General features: G+C 44.3%; 1 protein-coding gene across 5 annotated transcripts in view; it reads left to right on the forward strand.

The window, feature by feature from the left end:
• BNC2 (basonuclin zinc finger protein 2) overlaps window positions 1-16,826 on the forward strand; it is a 1,107,147-nt gene that overhangs the window by 777,352 nt on the left and 312,969 nt on the right. For 3 of the 5 annotated variants that reach the window (XM_085634830.1, XM_085634798.1, XM_085634806.1), the window contains exon 3: window positions 10,750-10,956. The exons of the other annotated variants lie outside the window; for them this stretch is intronic. In XM_085634830.1, the coding sequence (XP_085490956.1) occupies window positions 10,750-10,956 (207 nt within the window). The remainder of the gene's footprint in view (window positions 1-10,749; window positions 10,957-16,826) is intronic. 5 annotated transcript variants of the gene reach the window in all.

Consider the following 16,826-nt stretch of genomic DNA (forward strand, 5'->3'; position numbering starts at 1 on the left):
TCTTCTGAGGAAAGGTTAGCTCATGCCTCTTCTGGCATCCACAGGCCATCTCAGCAAGGGATGCTTGTGGTAGATGATTTAATGTGCAGCAATGCACTCAGTCTCCTCAAAATGTCTTATTCTGGGTTACAGCCATCTGCCGCTCTCCTCCCCAGACCCCTTCGATTGAGGTAAGGAGCTTGGACATAAGGTGTGATCATAAATTAGCTCTAGATGTCAAGGTAGAAAATGTAGCTCTCGCATGCTTTTTTTTCACCATAACATTTTGAGGAGAGTCTCGTAATATTTCGAATTTCCATATAATGGTGGTAAATAATTGGGCACATCAGTTGAATATTGTGCAAACAGCTTTTCCCTGATTGCACAATGCTCAACCTTACACGAACTATGATCAGATCAGGACACAGCTGGGCAGTTGAACGGGGTTGTAAAGAAATGTGCCTGTGTTACTGCCTATATTGGCTGGCAGATAGGAAAATTATGCTTTTCAAGTCAGTGGTTTTGTCTCATAAGTTATATTGTGTGAACACACCTTATTTCTTGGCCCAGATATCCCTGTGGTTTACTCCCCCCTTAGTGGGGGAGGTTGGCAAGTTAATATATCCAGATAGTCCCTCTTCCGAGACAAGTGAAAGTAGGAGGCAGACATTTCTCCGTGGTGACTCCCAAGGTATGGAACTTCCTGTCTCCTTCACTCCAGCGAAAACATGCCTCTTCAACTTTTGCAAGTGATTAAAAACTTGACTTTACAATCACTAAGTAGTTAGGCAAATTATCTCCGTGTTTTGAGTACATCTGGTGTATGTATGTGCACTTTAGGAATACCTTTAACACAACATGATATACTGTTCATAATTTTACAAACAAGCCAAAAAGGCAATTTTCAGGTCTGGCTGCAGGCAGCTTTATTTGTTGGGATACTTCATGTAACCCCTTAAGCGATTGACTTTCAGGTGTTATGCTTTGGCATGGCTTGGATTGGCTGTCCATTAAGCCCTTGGCATTTAATGGAGGGTTACGTTGTCGCATTTGTGTTCTAATTAGGGGTTGGTAATGTGGGATCAAGTAGCCATTTTGTGAGACTGTAGATGTGACATGAGATGTAGGTTTTATTTGAGAGCCTGTGTGTGTTCTTTGGGGATTTTACTTCTTGGAAATGGCCCTTTCTAGAGTGCTTTCTCTCGACTTTTTGCTTTTGTTCCTCCCGGTTTTATGATGATCTAGCTTTAGGACTTTGAGCTGTTTTGAAACTGCCATTCAATGCCAAAGCACTGTGCATGTCATAAACATACTGGTGATTGGTGTACACATGATTGACTGATTTGAGTTAGCTGTAAGCCCCTTGTCCAGTGCATATAACTAAAATGCTCCTCCGTGGGCCTGTAGCACTGGTTGTGCCACTCACTGAGGTAGCTCTTCAAATGTGCCACAAGTTTACCCTGGTGGGGCGTGTGAGTGCAGGTTACTGTTACTTGGCTTGGCACTTAAAAAGCTACTTGCCAAGGTTCTGTACGTCTCTCGCTACATTGGAGTACTCCCTGGGGGCAGGGTGCGGTGTTGCGAAGAGGTAAGGCATGTACGCTACATGCGCTGGCAGCAAATGGCACCGGATGGTGTGTTCAGTATGGTAGGGACTGCTTCTCGCTTTCGATTGACATGAGGGTTCTGTGGAAAGGCTATTGAGCTGTATTTCCTACATGCAGAAGAGTGGCAGTATGGTGTTTGATATAGATGAGTTAGTAATGGTAAATCCTCTCCGGAGGTGGGAGTGGGTTGGACATTACTAAAGTGGAAATGCCACTTTGGGAAGGTGGGCATTTTTGTGTTCATGGCTCTGTGTACCTGTCAGCCTGGCTCCAATCCACATCTGGGTGCTGGGGGGACAGCTATATCTGCGCATTTCTGATAAGACAGCCATAAACTAGGGGCTCAAGGGAAACTGCAGACATCTGACTCTTAGAGGCTTTCCTGGGGCGGATAACCGGAGTGGGTTTGTCACCTGCATTCCAAGGGGCAGTATCTTGGCCCCACTAATGATATTGATTAAGCCTCCTGGGGTAGGATAGCAGGCAGGACAAAATTTAGAGAGGGTATGTGGATTTCAACGGTGGCCTTTTGAACTGATCTCAACTTCAAAGGCCATTGTGGGTATAACTACCGGGGCTCTGCCCTCAGGCACCCTCCCCCCCCCCCCGCCCCAACCCAGCAAGCCATGCTGGCGCGACTGCCAATAAGTTATTTCATTATGAGATTTTCGTTCTAGGGTGAAGTTGCTAAATTATTACCAAACACGTTCACAGACTTAAAGCCACACTTTTTGGCTTTACTTGTGTTTTTATTTTTAAGTGGATTTTGGCTAATGGGCTATCGATCACAGCGAGGCTGAGGAAGGAAGGAAGGTGCGTAAAGGTCAGATTTAAGGTTGCATTTCTAGATATAGTGACAAGTTTTCCCTAGGTTTATTATAGATGTGAGTTAATAGACATATTCTATTGCACAATCTGCGCACAGATTTTCTGCTGCTCGCTGAGCTGTGCATTCAAGTGTGTGTGTAAGTGAACCATTAAAAAGAATCTGTTACACGGGTAATAGTGCTTTTAATTATAAGGTTTTTCATACAGATTATCTCCAGCTTCTTTGATTACAGCATGAAATTCTGCTAGCACCCTTCTTCGAGATATATATACATCTTTTAACCCTCTAAGACAGTTATTTTGTTAAATTCGAGACCCCTTGTCTCACACAGATCTTTGAAGTGCGCCTTGGTCTTGGTGAGACGCATCATTGGCTAGTACCAAACACCTATTGTTATAAAGCTGATATTTCTTAACAAGGGAACGGGCACCTATGTACGCCTCTTCATTAGGCACTACATGAGGCTGCTTCCTCAATAAGAAGTTACCTAGAGGAATTCGTCTGGATGGGGAAACCTTGGCGAACCACCAACATTTTGTGGTCTTGCAGCACTGTTCCTCTCCTCGGTTTTCCTGGGAAAGATTGCGCGGTATCTCTGAAAGGGTGTTGCTTCCACGTAGCACTGCATGTGTTCAGGCACGAGTGCTGCCTTTTGTGTGGTGTGCAGCAGCCGCTTGCATGTTTTGGACTAACTTCATCTGCCCACAACATAAGCTTCTTGTTTTTCAGCAGGACTCTCTTTTTTTTCTTCTTCCTTGGTTCTTCATCACGAGTGCTGATCTCTCATTAATTGAACACTGATTTTGTTTTGATTTCATTTATTTTTCTTGTTTGACAATGCGACATTTCATTTTAACAACTGTTGTTTCAGCAACCGCAGGCAGGCCTCTCCAAAGGACATAAATTCCTGGGTTGCTCAAAGGCTGGACCTCTGCCTAGAATTAGCATGGCCGGCTAGAGATGAAGGGGCGAGGCAACCCAGAGACAATACTAATGATTCCTACAAAAAAAGAGGAGGGGTGGGTTTCTGAAACCTTCTAGGGGGGTTAAACGAGTGATTTAAACCACTGAGAAGATTAAAAACTGAGACTGGGGTGAGTACATTGTGTCCTTCTTGGCTGCACGGAGTCGGTGGTCTGTGGTGAGGCAGACCTGAATACAATGCCTCACGTCAAGTTCTGGGCTGGGTTGGCCTTTCAGTGTACAAGAAAAATCATGCAAGCAAAGGGAGAGGAAACTAGGAGCTACTGTCATAACTAGACGGGCTGGTGGTTCCTCCGTACATTTACCACTGAAAGCATACCTAACACACACCTGGTTTGTTGCTGCAAAGCAATAATACTCTAAATCATAAGCCAAACTCTGAAAATGTGATTGACCATTGGCCAAAATATTTGATAATTTGTGGTCAAAACAATTCATTTGGCCTCAATTTTCCGAAAAATATTATTGACTGTTTGCATTAATGCATTCCGGGGGAAAAAACGTGCAGGGTTAGGTTGCAGTAATCTAGGCGTGCATAAAACATAAAGTACATGGAGAAAAAAAATCACCAAAATATTATTTTTGAAGTGGTTTCTGTTTCTCACATTATTTTTAGCTGTAGTGTCTTCCTCCTTTGTAAGGTCTATGGTTCTTGCTGTTCATGATAACCTATGCAGTGAATTTAAGTGAATCTCTCTCCAACAGGACCTCTGCACTTCCATAGCCTGTTGCTGTACTGAATAGACTCCCCCCCTCCTCATTCAAATAAAGGAACACCACCTGACATTTCACAGGCTTGAAATAGTCACCTGTGCAATGTGTATTACAGCTATGGCCGTCACTTACGCATCTGCAGTTTCTTCTGTAATACAGGAGTGCCCAGGGGTGCAAAAAACTGGTTCAAACTCCTGCAGCGTCACTAGGGTATGCCCCTTATCAGGCCCTTTAAGTGCTGTAGCACACCCATTTGGTTGTGTAACACCAGTAACATGCACACATTTATCAACACATCAGGATTTCACTCTCGCTTCTGCAATTCGAAACCGTGCTACAGAACCAGCTATGTGGGCATTGAAACGACCTTTTCAGCTCACTGGCCCAGCAACAATAGGCTGTTCCTGCTCCCATTCCATCTCTGTTGTATGCAATATTCAAGAGTGCTATAGAAATACCAATGCATGCATATGGTGTGAGTCCTGAACACTGAGAAAGGAGTATTGTTGTGCCTTAATATCATGGGCGTAATATGGAAGATAAAAATAGCGACAGCTAGGTATGTGTAGATTTTCTATACCTAACTTCACATACATTCTTCCTGATATGCGCTTAACTTTCGATTTTTTTTGCCCTCGATATTTTGGATACGATATTAAAATATAACAATATTCCCTAATCTGTGTACCAAACTACAACTATGCATACATGTTTCAACAATGGCATATGAGGAGCAACATTTTGAGTTGGTTAGAATGAATTCTATAAATGGAACCAGGGAAATGGGCACTCTTTCTGCATGTGGTGTACCACGGCAACATGACAGCTGCAGTGTTTGCTGGCGGTCCTCAGACCCTACCAATGCGCACATGAAAAGTAAAAATCTGGGCCTCGGGCATGCTGCTGGAAGAACACTGGAAACGGAAGTTAAATAAAAGTACAAAGAAAGATGCAAGTTGGTAATTAGGCTGCTTGAAAGACTATGAAGTTGGGCTAATATAATGTGACGTCGACTACTGAAAAATATCTTGAAGTTTGATCCCTGAGGCTTTATTATTTTTTTGCCAGGTCTGAGGTTTGGAGATCATTTCATAGTCTGATACAAAGTAAATGAATGCATAATTATACTACGAGCATTCTTGAACAAAGCTGGTTTTTCTTTTGCAGAAACTTCTCAAGATAACAGTGTCAGAATATTGTTATGGTCGATAGCAGCTTTAGATAATTCTCTTAGAAGCTAGCATCCTCCATCAACAAATGCAGGCCATGTATCAGGTTCTGGTTAGGATCCATCAATCTTTCATTCAAATAAGAAAGTCAGATGTTTTCAGAAAGTATAGTCCCCGGAAAGATTATTTTCTCTGCTAAAGCAACTGGTAATTAAGAGACAAAGTCTCAATGGTGACAAATTCAACACCTATTGCTGTGATTAAAACTCTTAGCGGCATCTTTTTCTCTTGTCGATGAATAGTAAATAATGCATTTACTATTTATTTTACTTGGACTAGTTATTAAGATAGGAAAAGAAGCTGTGAGACCAGGAACTCGAATTCACCAGGCATGTGAGAAACCTTGATTCCCTCAATGAGAATAAGAAAAGGTGAGTAAAGATGAGGTCTAGGGGTTTTGCTGGCCCCCAGTTCCATGTGTCCAGCTGTCAGTCTGGTGTCTCCTTCCATCCATATTTCATCAAACTCTTCCTAACAGTGTTTGTCTTGTGCACAATGTTGAGGAACAGTCCAGGAGGACAGGAGCAGCTGCTGTTGCACAGCAAAGTGCTAGAACATCATGACTCCCAGTTTCCTCTTGGATCATTTCTTAAAGGTCTTCTGCTCTGCTTCTGTGGCTGCATTGTGTGTAGCTGGTCCTGGTCCCTTCTTCCCTAGGCCGGTCAATCCAGGGATTGTCAGTTGAGTTATGTGCTACGATGGAATTTCAGGTAGAGAACAAGCTGTGGGGGCCTGCATGTTATGTCCAAATCCGGACATTAACAAAATGTCTCGGAGAAGCGTGCCCCCATTTAGCCTTTTTTTAGTTTTTATTACGGATTACAATAAAGTCATTAAATCAATTGATAAAGCTCTGGTTCGCCAAAAATACTGAAATGTCAGTAGACTTCAGACTAATGCTACTAACTGTAGAAGAATTGAAAAATCCATCTTAGCTGTTTGCATGGTCATAAATTTGACCAAATCCAAATATTATTTTTCTTTTTATTGTTTTTGTTTGTGTCAATTGACAATTTACTCATCGGAAATCTATGTTAGAGCCTAAACTGCGATACATTTGCCTCCATGTAGACGGGTATTTGGTTGCGGGTTCATGTCCTTCTTTCTCACTAAGGCCAGATTTTGACCCGAAGAATCAATTTACATTTTGTCCACAAAGTAGCAGCCTTCCAACAATTTTGAAATCATAATCTATTGGATGTGAATCTCTGGAAATTTGCCAGTGTTGTAGACTATCAGGAACCAGCATGTAAATTCAGATAGGTAGTCTGGTTTTACCTCAGAGTACACCCTGGTTACCTATTACCGAGCAACCAGACCAGATTAAACATCAGACACACTTATGCAGGGATTGTCTGTGGTGATACAGGCTGCCTTCCCACTCCTAGAGCAATAACCCCTATGCTCAATACTGCTGCTTTTGGCAGATGGTGGATGTACACTGTGGTATTGCGTAATCCTGTGGACCCGAGTTTAGTGAGTTTGGTATGTTGAAGGTGGGTATATAAGATTTGTGTGAGTGTAGGAATGTACAAGGTAGTATAGAATGTGAGGTGAGTGTGTGGAATGTTTGAAGAGAACGATCCTGGATGGGAGTTGGCTGCACTTTTGTTTCGGCACAACTTGTTTACCGAACAAATATTAAATCTTACTCAGAAGAACTTTTTTTTTTCTTTTCTTTTTTTAGAGTTTTACATAGCGTGAACTAGACCCGAAGATATCGGGTATCAGAGCGCTTTACATGAGCATCAGTTTTGTTACACAAGGACACATTCTTTTTTTGTTAGGCATGGGGAGATTAAGTGATTAGCCCTGAATCACAAGATGTTGAGCTTCGTTGCCGAGACTCGAACCCGGTTCCCCGGCTTCGAGGTCGACTGCTCTAGCCATAAGACTACATTCTCTCTTCTTGCATGCGCTATGTGATTATTGGCTTCTAGCATACATACACCTTGCCTGTAGGGTGACAATGAACAGGAAAAGACCGCCCCTTGCCCCCTTTGGGGTTCCCCACCAGGGCAGGTAGTGGGAAAAGGTCACTGCAAATAAATCATGGACATTACTAAATCCGATAGCCCCTGAAGCCCTGCCCACACGTCATATTGGGGTACGCCGTCACCAGGATGGGGTTGCTTGGGTGGCTATCAGCTATCAAATAGATTAACATGGTACTGAAAAGCAAGAATGAATGTGACCTCTATTTCCCACCTAAAAACTTTGCGATCTTCATTTGCCAGTACATGATTGCATTCTTACAGTTGGGGTAATAGTGAAGGAAGCTTGTAGTGGAAACTCTCAGAAGTATGCATAGAGCAGGGCGCAAAGTTTCACGGGGCCTATTGGCTCGACTCCAGCCTGTCTGGATTTCACGCCATATGCACCCTTCAGTCCTAACCACTTTGTTTACAAAGTGAATCGTTCACCTGTGGGCATCTTGGCGCTCGAAATCGTAAATATGAAGGGCATTAAAAAAAACTGCCAGGGATAGGGTACCAGGGAGACTAACGCACAGAAGAGTAACAGAAGTTGTAATTTTTTAGCGCATTACTGATCTGCTCATTGTGACGTCAGAGAAGCGTAAGAAAGCATAGTGACGTGTACTGCTCGATGTGATATAGCCATTCTGGTCCTTTCTCTTTGTTTGCAAAAAGAACGGGTGTGTGTTGCCACATCACGCTAGTGAAGGAGCACAACACACACGGATAAGGACTTCCTTTAACTTTGTATCTCAAGACCACCTACTTTGGATGTTGTCTGTTAATTCACAAATGTGTAGAGAGCCAGTTCTTTGTGGCTCCCAAGATACAATCCAGACTTTTGTATCCGTCCTTGATTTGTCCTGTGGAATCTTCGCAGTCACCTTTAAGCTTTAAGGAAACGCATTCCCATGCGAGAAGCGTCAAAGAGGATGTGTCTTGAAGGTGAAAATCGTATTTTTTTGCTAAGGGTTCCATAGTGCTCATTGGAAGCGGAGGTGCGGATTTCCAGTTGACAGAGACTAGCCATCTGTCCTGTGATTTTTTCCCCTCGGGGCCTTGGAGCAGTGGCGGCATCATTGAAGACTTTTAGAAAGGGGGCGTTTGCAGACAGACCTGCACTGCTCAAAACCTTTCAATGATACAACTTTTTTTTTAATCCGAAATTCTTGGCAATAAACCAGTTTTATGCAGAGGCAAAGCGGATGCGTGTGGAGCTGGCACACAGGCACCAAATACAAGGCTGTGACAGTGCCGGGGCGGGCTGCTGAGGCGGGCGTCGGGCTGCGTCCAGGGTGCTGCCTCGCGCCGCGGGGAGCGGAGGTGGCCTCTCGAGGCTCTGCGCGCGCAGGACACTGCACACTTTTCCCGTCAGAGCAGGCCGGGACTCGGCCAAAAAGCGCGGCTCCTTGGCAGGGCTCTGTGGCAGGATGATGTAGTCTGTTGTGACTAGTGCATTCCTTTCAGGTTAAACCAGGGGAATGGCATTGTATTAGAATCCCGAGTCCCATGAATGTTTTATGGCCACAAGTGCGTTCGGCCCTGGCGGGGAGTGTGCGTCTGTGTGTGCAGGAGGGAAAGGGAGTGGAGGGGGGAACCAGGGGAGGACCGCGACTCCGAGAAGGACACTTCCCTTTTGGAAAATCCTGGAGCCGAGCCGCAGTGACAGTCACTCACCGAGGAGGGCTGCGGCTGGCTGGCCTCTGGGAGTGCTGCGGGGACTGAGTATGAGCAGACACGGGCGGAGGAGAGCAGCGCGCCCGAGCCCGGCCGGTGGACGCTGCCAAAGCTGCCCCGCTCTCCCCCGCGCGCCTCCCATGCTTGCTGTCTGCTGCCGAGGCGGGAGTGAGCTCTTAACTCCACACCACTGACCGGGCGACCGGAGGCTCATGGTACCGTATGATACCAGCTCCACTCCCTCATTCCTGCATGGTTTCTTTCGTTGTTTTTTCTTTTACATTCCTTTCCTGGCGGCGGTTTGTCAGTGAGCTTAGCAGACAGCCCGCAGATAGAAAAGTCAGTGAGTGGAATGCTTTTCTGTATGTTCACGTGTAGCGCCACGTTACAGCTGGAGCAACTAAGCGCTTGATGCGTTTGAGAAACAAGGCTCGGAAGAGGTCCCATCCGAAGTATCTCAAGCCGCGTGGAGGTCGTCATTAGCACTGCAGATGTTCACATCTGTGTCTGCTAATGGAGCTCTCTCGTGTGTAATCGCAGGACACCGGCACGTAGTTGTATTTTATTGCGTTTTACTGCTTTTCTTAAGTAAGCTGTAGGAAACCTGTAGTAACCTTATTAAGTTGGTCTGTGTGTGGTACAACTGATGGCACTTCATATACAATTTGAACGCGTTCATGCAAGGTTTGAATGGTTGTGTTACATCTGTTAAATCCTCTAGTAGACTTGGGGGCAAGTCCCAAGAATGTGTAAATCTCCATATTATGGGCTTGAAACTACAATTTTTGTAGCTGCACTAACATTTTGTGGAATGACAAACAACTCCCCGACTTCAAATGCGTGCGTCAACTTTTTTTGAGGGTGGGGGGTGGGGAGGTCGTTTTACGTATGCATTTAGGATTGGACAATGAGTTGAGGCTTGTATAGAATACGAAAAAAGTCTTGACTTGGTTTTTCTAACAATCCCAATTGCCACCCCTCTGCCCCTCCCATGGGAACTCCCATTTTCTAAAGTTAAGATTGCAGAAAATCTGGTCACAGGGCTGATTTCACATAGCCTAAATTCCTCCCGGGGCAACAGATATCCTCTGGCACTCGTTCCAAGGGCCTGGATATGTCATTTGCATTCTAAGATTCTTTTTTTTGCACCTAGGTAACCCTCTGATGCATCTTTGGATGGACCCAAGATGCTTCGTTAGATGTACTGGATAGACCAGAGATAGCTAGTGCAGTGTTTGGCCCATGCACTTGTATCTCATAGACTGGTTCGGAATCAAACTAGTTGTCTTGACTCCTATTTTTTTATGCATTGTGCACATAAGTGCTTCTGACGAGGCATTTAAAATGTTATGTCTTCTTCGAGCATGTGCTTGTGTATTGCTCTGTTCTTTTGATCAGGTATTCCATTTTGCACCCTTGGCACATACACAGGTTTGTTTTGTTCAACAACTTAATAACTTAGTTATATCTGCCTTGCTGTTGCCCTCCCGTTCCTGGTAATGGTGAACGTTTGAGTGCGAATGTGGTAAACCAGCAGCGGAAGTCCCACAATGGGGATGTCACAGGTTTTCTATCAGTGAAAAAAAATCACATTGGCTACCTCCTCGGTTCCCGTAGCACCCCAATCTTAAAAGACGAATATAGGGATAATTGTTGTACATTGCGCCTCAGCGTCTCTGAAAAATTTACAGATGGCGGCGAGACACAATTCTAATTTTAATTCTTTTTTTTTTTGCTTTCTGTGTTTCCTTCAGGAGCTTCCTCCACTTCACATGCCTCCCGTCCTAATTGGGCCTTCCCACCCCAGCCCCGTACTGCGCCATGATCGCTCTCTCCCTGCCTTGCTGGGCCAGCAGCCGGTCCTTGCTGGGCAGCTCTCACAGACGACTTCCACCGACCCGCCCTGCGCTGTCAGCCCATCAGAAACGGTAACTGCGGAGGGGTGCCCAAGGCTCAGCACGGTAGGACATTCATGCGTAGCACCCCGTACCTTTTATTGACCCTACTGTCACCTGCCACATTCCTGTTGCACTGTGATGATGCAAACACCTTCTGTGACCCACAAGGTTTTGACAGGGACTCTTATGCAGTCTTCTCTCTACCTGCCTTGTCAGACGACGCAGCATTATTTGCAATGATGTGTGCTCATTTCAAGTCCCCTTTCCAAAGAGCTGGGTGAGCAGTGGGGTAACTCCTCCAATCTGGGTTGGGTGAGTGGTGAAGCATATAAAAGGTGAAAGTGGTCTGCCTCAGAGTGGTACAGAACCTTACTTTTTAGCATGGCCATTGCTGAGTCCATCTCCCCGGGCTTGGATTGTAAAGATGGAGTGGAGAGGCCTAGAGTAATTGTTAGTAGTTCAGACTGATTCAAACATTTCTTTGTAATTGAGGTGCCTGAAGTGGCACAGGTATGCCTAGACCTGAATCCTGACAACTGTTCATATGGACTCAAGCTGCACTCCACTCCACTAAAGAGGACCAATAAAACCAAAATACTCTAGTTAGTAGTGGGTGGCTCTAGGATTTTTCGGCCCCCGGCCGAAAGAGAAGGTGCAAGGCCCCTCTAATTTGAATACAGTGTGACACATTCTAGACTGATTGCTTCTCAATACATGACCCTGCTCCAGAAGTTGCTTCTTGCAGACCCCTCCTTGGCTGTAGCCCCTCCCTCTCAGCCACCTATAAACACCTCTTTAACAGCTCATAAAGTGTTGAAGGTGTGAGAGTTGTTTATAATATGGGTTCATCATGGGTAAAAGCTGTGGGACAGCAGGGCAAGAGGCCTACTTGAAGGTCAGACCTGCAGAGTATGTTGTTTTACAACTGGGACTATAGTAGGCCTGGGCGCAGCATGCGGAGTTCCCATAAACTCTGCTGCACTACGTGGAGTTCCGCAAGTGGCGGAGTGCGTTAGGTCGTACCGTTCGCTCTGATTTTTAGTTCCGGGTGTTTGTCTCGTGCTGGAAAATCAGCGTGAACGGCAACATGCGCACCGCAAGAGGGCGCTGCTTCTTTTTGCTGCTCGAGTAGATATTCTACTCGAGCGGCAGCATCCTCAACATGAACGGAAGGTTTCTTTTGTTTTTTTAAACACATTTTATTAGGTTTTTTCCAGGTTTTGTATCTCATACAGACATTGTAACCTATGCAAACATGGATGCACTATATGCCGTACAGTGATATATAGTACACTTACATTTAGGATTTGATCAAAGCTGTAATTCTTTAAGCTTAATGATCTAGCAATGTATTGTGCAGCGAGTAGACAGTATAACTGTTATTGTAGCAGGCTGCCTAGTTACATATCCAATTGCATTAACATTATACCTAAACCTACTTAACAACCAAAGGTTTCTTAACGCAGGCGGTTGTGGCCATTTGTGACCGCCCATGTTGAAAAATCTCGCTGGGAGGTGTTCTGGAGTAAGATTTTCCTCGCTTGGGCTCACTAACTTAACTTTGGCGAGCGCGGAAAAAACTCTGCTCCGCTTTTTCGGAACCCCACGCGCTATGCAGAGGACGGAGTGGGAAAAACTCCGCAAAGTCCGCGAACATCACGCCCAGGCCTAGATTTTTGCACTGGGGCCCCCTTCCCTTGGCCTCGCCATGCTTTACTATGGCTGTGAGGTTCGGGGAGGGGACCTTATTCCCAATTGCAACAAAACACCTTTCTCTCAGTTTGATCGGCAACTGGCACAAGAAGACAATGTGCCTGGCTGTGTTGCAGTGGTGTAGGGCCTCATGTTGTTAGTCTGAGTGCGGGGCCCTAGGCAGCTGCCCACACGGCCCATGCTTAGCGTCAGACCTACTGGTTAAATTATGTTCTCGTTTGAAGGGGATGTGGCCCAACAGTTCATACAGTACAGGGCTGTTCCTTCTGGCAAGGTAAATTCCATGTACGCGGCCCCTTTCATTTAATGGTACAGACGAGCTAAAAATTTCGAAATGGAAAGTTCCCCATTAATTACCAATGGTTCAAGTCAATTCAAGCATTTTCAAACCACCAGGTTTGTACTGTCTAACGGTTTTGTGTGCATTCAAAATATCGACCAACAAATACATCATGGCCACAATATCCACTCCTAAAATATATGCGAAGGTAAGTGTAGTTTTTCCACTAACACTTCTGCCATGACGATATTTTGGGGTCGATATTGTGATCCTGATATTTCTGTAGGTCACTATTTCAAGTGCGATATTGTGAAACACCCAGAATTTGTTTGTACTAAAGAAGCAGTCTGACCTCAAATGCTGAGAGCAAATAGACATTTTTAAATTTTTAGACTTAAATCCACAGGGCGACTTTCAAAAGTAGTTTCTTTGGATGTGGGATGTGAAGGGCCTTATTTCATTTGTAAACTTTGGGTTGATGTGCTTTGGCATAGCTTTCCGACTTCATTTGTACATAGTTGCTAAGTGTAAATTTGCAAGACTTCTTTCCTTAAGGTTTAGAAATAAATGCAATGTCTCAGTGTGACTTGGCGGCAGACACTTTGACTTTGCAGTAATAAGAACTGAAGCTGTAGCACGCTAAGAGTGTGCAGACCTGCAGAACATTATTTATAACACAGGTCAACTAGAGAAGCGTAATCCGGTCTATGCAATGGTTTATGCAGAATTGAACATACCGTTTTCCAATGTATTACCTCACAGAATACACTTTCCCTAGACAAGGATAGTCACCCAGGTAATATGGAAATAAACAGGGAATGAATAATAATGTAGTTTTTGAATTTTAGTGACAGAGGTGCTGTACAGCTCTGTCGGCACTGTAGGAGTTTGTGCGTTTAATTCTTTGCAGCAATCAAGGTAATGTAAGGTCAGATTGCCTCATGTCCACTATGTGGCAGAATATAACATTTGTTTCCACTGAGAGCCATTCAAAGAAATGTGAGTGATCAGTGCACATAACGAAAGCCTTACCTTCACTATTCAGATTTCTTGTTCAATATGAAAAGCCTACTATACTTTTCTCCTGAAGTAGTGAAAGATGGGCACAGTGACTGCCTGAACTACTAGTTGTACGGCCAGAACATTGCCTTCTTTACCGAACTGTAGCCTTCTTTCCTCACAGCCATTTGGATATTGCCTTCTCTTCATCTGTCTTGGTCCCCCAGTCTAGGAGTAAAAGCTTCAGGGATAAAACCAAAGCAAAGCTAAGAAGTTCCAATGTCTCACTGCAGTCCAGTAGTAGTAAGGCTTTCCATTTACTATCATGGTTGGACACAACGCACTACCGACACCTAGCCCTGCTCACCTTCCTGCTGTGCTTTATCATTAGTTAGAAAGAAGTTCCAGGCTTCTACAGTCCAACTGATTGTGGCAAGGGGTGGCAGTGGCATGCTGTGGTTTGTAGTTGCCAAGTCAAGTTCTCAAGGGTAGGTCTGGTTTGCCATGTTTTGGAGATGATGGAAACACACCCAGCATTTCAAATCTTGGGTCCTTGGTTCTTTATTTCTTTTTTTTCTTCCCCTCATGATTGGACTAGGTTATAACATTGTTTCCTTGTTCTGTCCTCTTATATTTACCATCATGGCAGTGACAGAGGTCAAAAAAGGCAATGGCACAGTCATTGACAGCAGACAAAATGAAGAGAATAAATAAGATTGGGAGTGGATGTGGCCTTACGGCCAGAGCTGCCGTCTTTGTAACTGAGGAACCAAGTTTGAGTCCTGGAGTCACTCATCATCCTGTGATTCTGGGCAAATCACTTAATCTCCTGTGCCTAAAATTTTACTGACGTTGTATAATTTGACTGATGCTCATATAAAGCGCCCCAATACCTTTGGGTTGAGTTTGCACTATATATGAAAAATAAGTAAAAATAAAAAAAAGCAATTGTATTGGTCCCAGTAAAGCAATGGGTTGCCCGCAGTGAAAAATCTGTTGAAGTTTTATTCATATGCTTGAGAATATTTTCAACAAGTTACAGTATCTGATCTGGTCACCATCTCCTGGTTAGTAATGCTGTAGGTTTACAATAGAGGTAGCTAAAGTTATGATCTTCATCTGCTGTGTTGTCCAGTCTCAAGGCCTGTATCAGTAGCAGGCTTCCTGTTTGCCTATAGTCCTTGTGGTCACTTGCTTTCACAGTGTCATGCAAAAACAGCCTCTCCCTCATTGATGTTCTTAAAAAAACACAGAATCAAATGGAGTTTCCTCCTTTTTTAAATTCTCGGATAGAATGGAGCTGCTATTACAGTATATTTCCTCATCCTTGCCATGTCAAATTCTGACAAGGGGGCACTAGGTCCTCGGCAGCGTATTGAAAGGAATTTTCCGCGGAGACAGGATAGCTGCAGAGGACAGCATCTGCCCAAACAGTAGTTGGGATTCTTGGCTCTGAGATGGTAAGCAGCAGATAGACTTGTGGTCAGAACATGTGAGCAACTGGAAATTCTTGGGACCTAATCCCAGCTGTGCGATGGGGTCTAGTGGCATGCCAGCCCTGAAAGGAACTTCTCTTTCTGGGCTTTTGCGCGTGTGCTGCTTTGTTGTCCGTGTGTTCGCCTCCAAGGGGAAAGTGTAAATGGATTGGATCTTCTTGGCTAATTTAGTCTTTTATCTGTCTTCTTTGAAGGATATGCTTATATTTGTATTCTGCCTTTGATAATTCCTCCTTGTACTTGTGTGCATTGACTATATGGAGACAGAGGAATGCAAGCCTAAGCCTTGTGTAAAAATGATTTACTAGTCAAACAAGTCTGTGCCAATGCAGAAGGCGGTTTGCTGAGTCTTTACCAGCAAGAAGAAAGGCAAAGGTATTTATTGAATAATGGTGCTCTGAACAAGCAAGCGCTAACCTTGTCTTACAATGGAAACCTGCTGTCTTAAGATGGAAGCCAGCCGCATGGTACCAAAAGCCCATAAACACACATGCAGACATAGTGGTATCACACCGTTGTTGCTTCATAACTGGAAACAGCCTTTACAACGCAGTCATTACCACGCAATGCCTTTACCATTCATCTTTTACCACGCATTGCCTTTACCACACATACACCTTAACACACATGCCTATACAATACAAGCTAAGTGTATTTAAGGTAAGTATGTGTGTGTTTCTATATATATATATATATATCTATGACATGACACCTCCCGCTCCATGACAGAAAGAGAGCACGCACACAGAGCTGTGGAGTTTATGGCTTCTTTATTTCATCTGGCCTGCCTCGACCCGGGAAGCCAAGAGAGACATGTTTCGGCTGCCGTAGTAGCCTTTGTCAATGTATGATATATCTATATATATGCACAAACACTAGTATAAATTAGGGTAGAGGGCTGGGTAAGGTTATAGGGTGGTAAGGGTGTTTTAATGGTTTAGGGTAAGGGTATTTGTAGGGTTTAGGGGGTGGAGTATAGGGTGGTAAGGGTGTTTTTAGGATTTAGCGATAGGTAGGAGTGTAAGGTGGTAAGAGTGTTTTTTAGGGTTTGGGTGGGTTGAGGTATAGGATGGTAAGGGCATTTTGGGGTTTAGGGGTGGGAAACTAGGCAAAACCCACCTACTACTGCCTTCAAACGAGAAGTAAAAATGCTTCTGATTAACAGATTCCTTCAGGAGCGGCCCTGAAGTCACTCAGCTTGTCTTTTTACATGTTGATCTACCCCTGGCCCTCCAATCTACCAGGATGATTGGAATATTGTTTTTATTGCTTCCTACTTATGCCTTCTTGCTTTTTCTCATGTACGTATGATCTGTTCACTATATGTACAGCGCTCTGATACCCTGACGGGTCACGTTAGCGCTATATTAAACTCTGTATAAATAAATAGGATTATGGAGTGGTTAGGGGTATAGGGTGGTAAGGGCATTTTTTGAGGTTAGGCT

This window comes from Triturus cristatus, chromosome 2_1 (assembly GCF_964204655.1).
Source record: "Triturus cristatus chromosome 2_1, aTriCri1.1, whole genome shotgun sequence".
Taxonomy (NCBI): domain Eukaryota; kingdom Metazoa; phylum Chordata; class Amphibia; order Caudata; family Salamandridae; genus Triturus; species Triturus cristatus.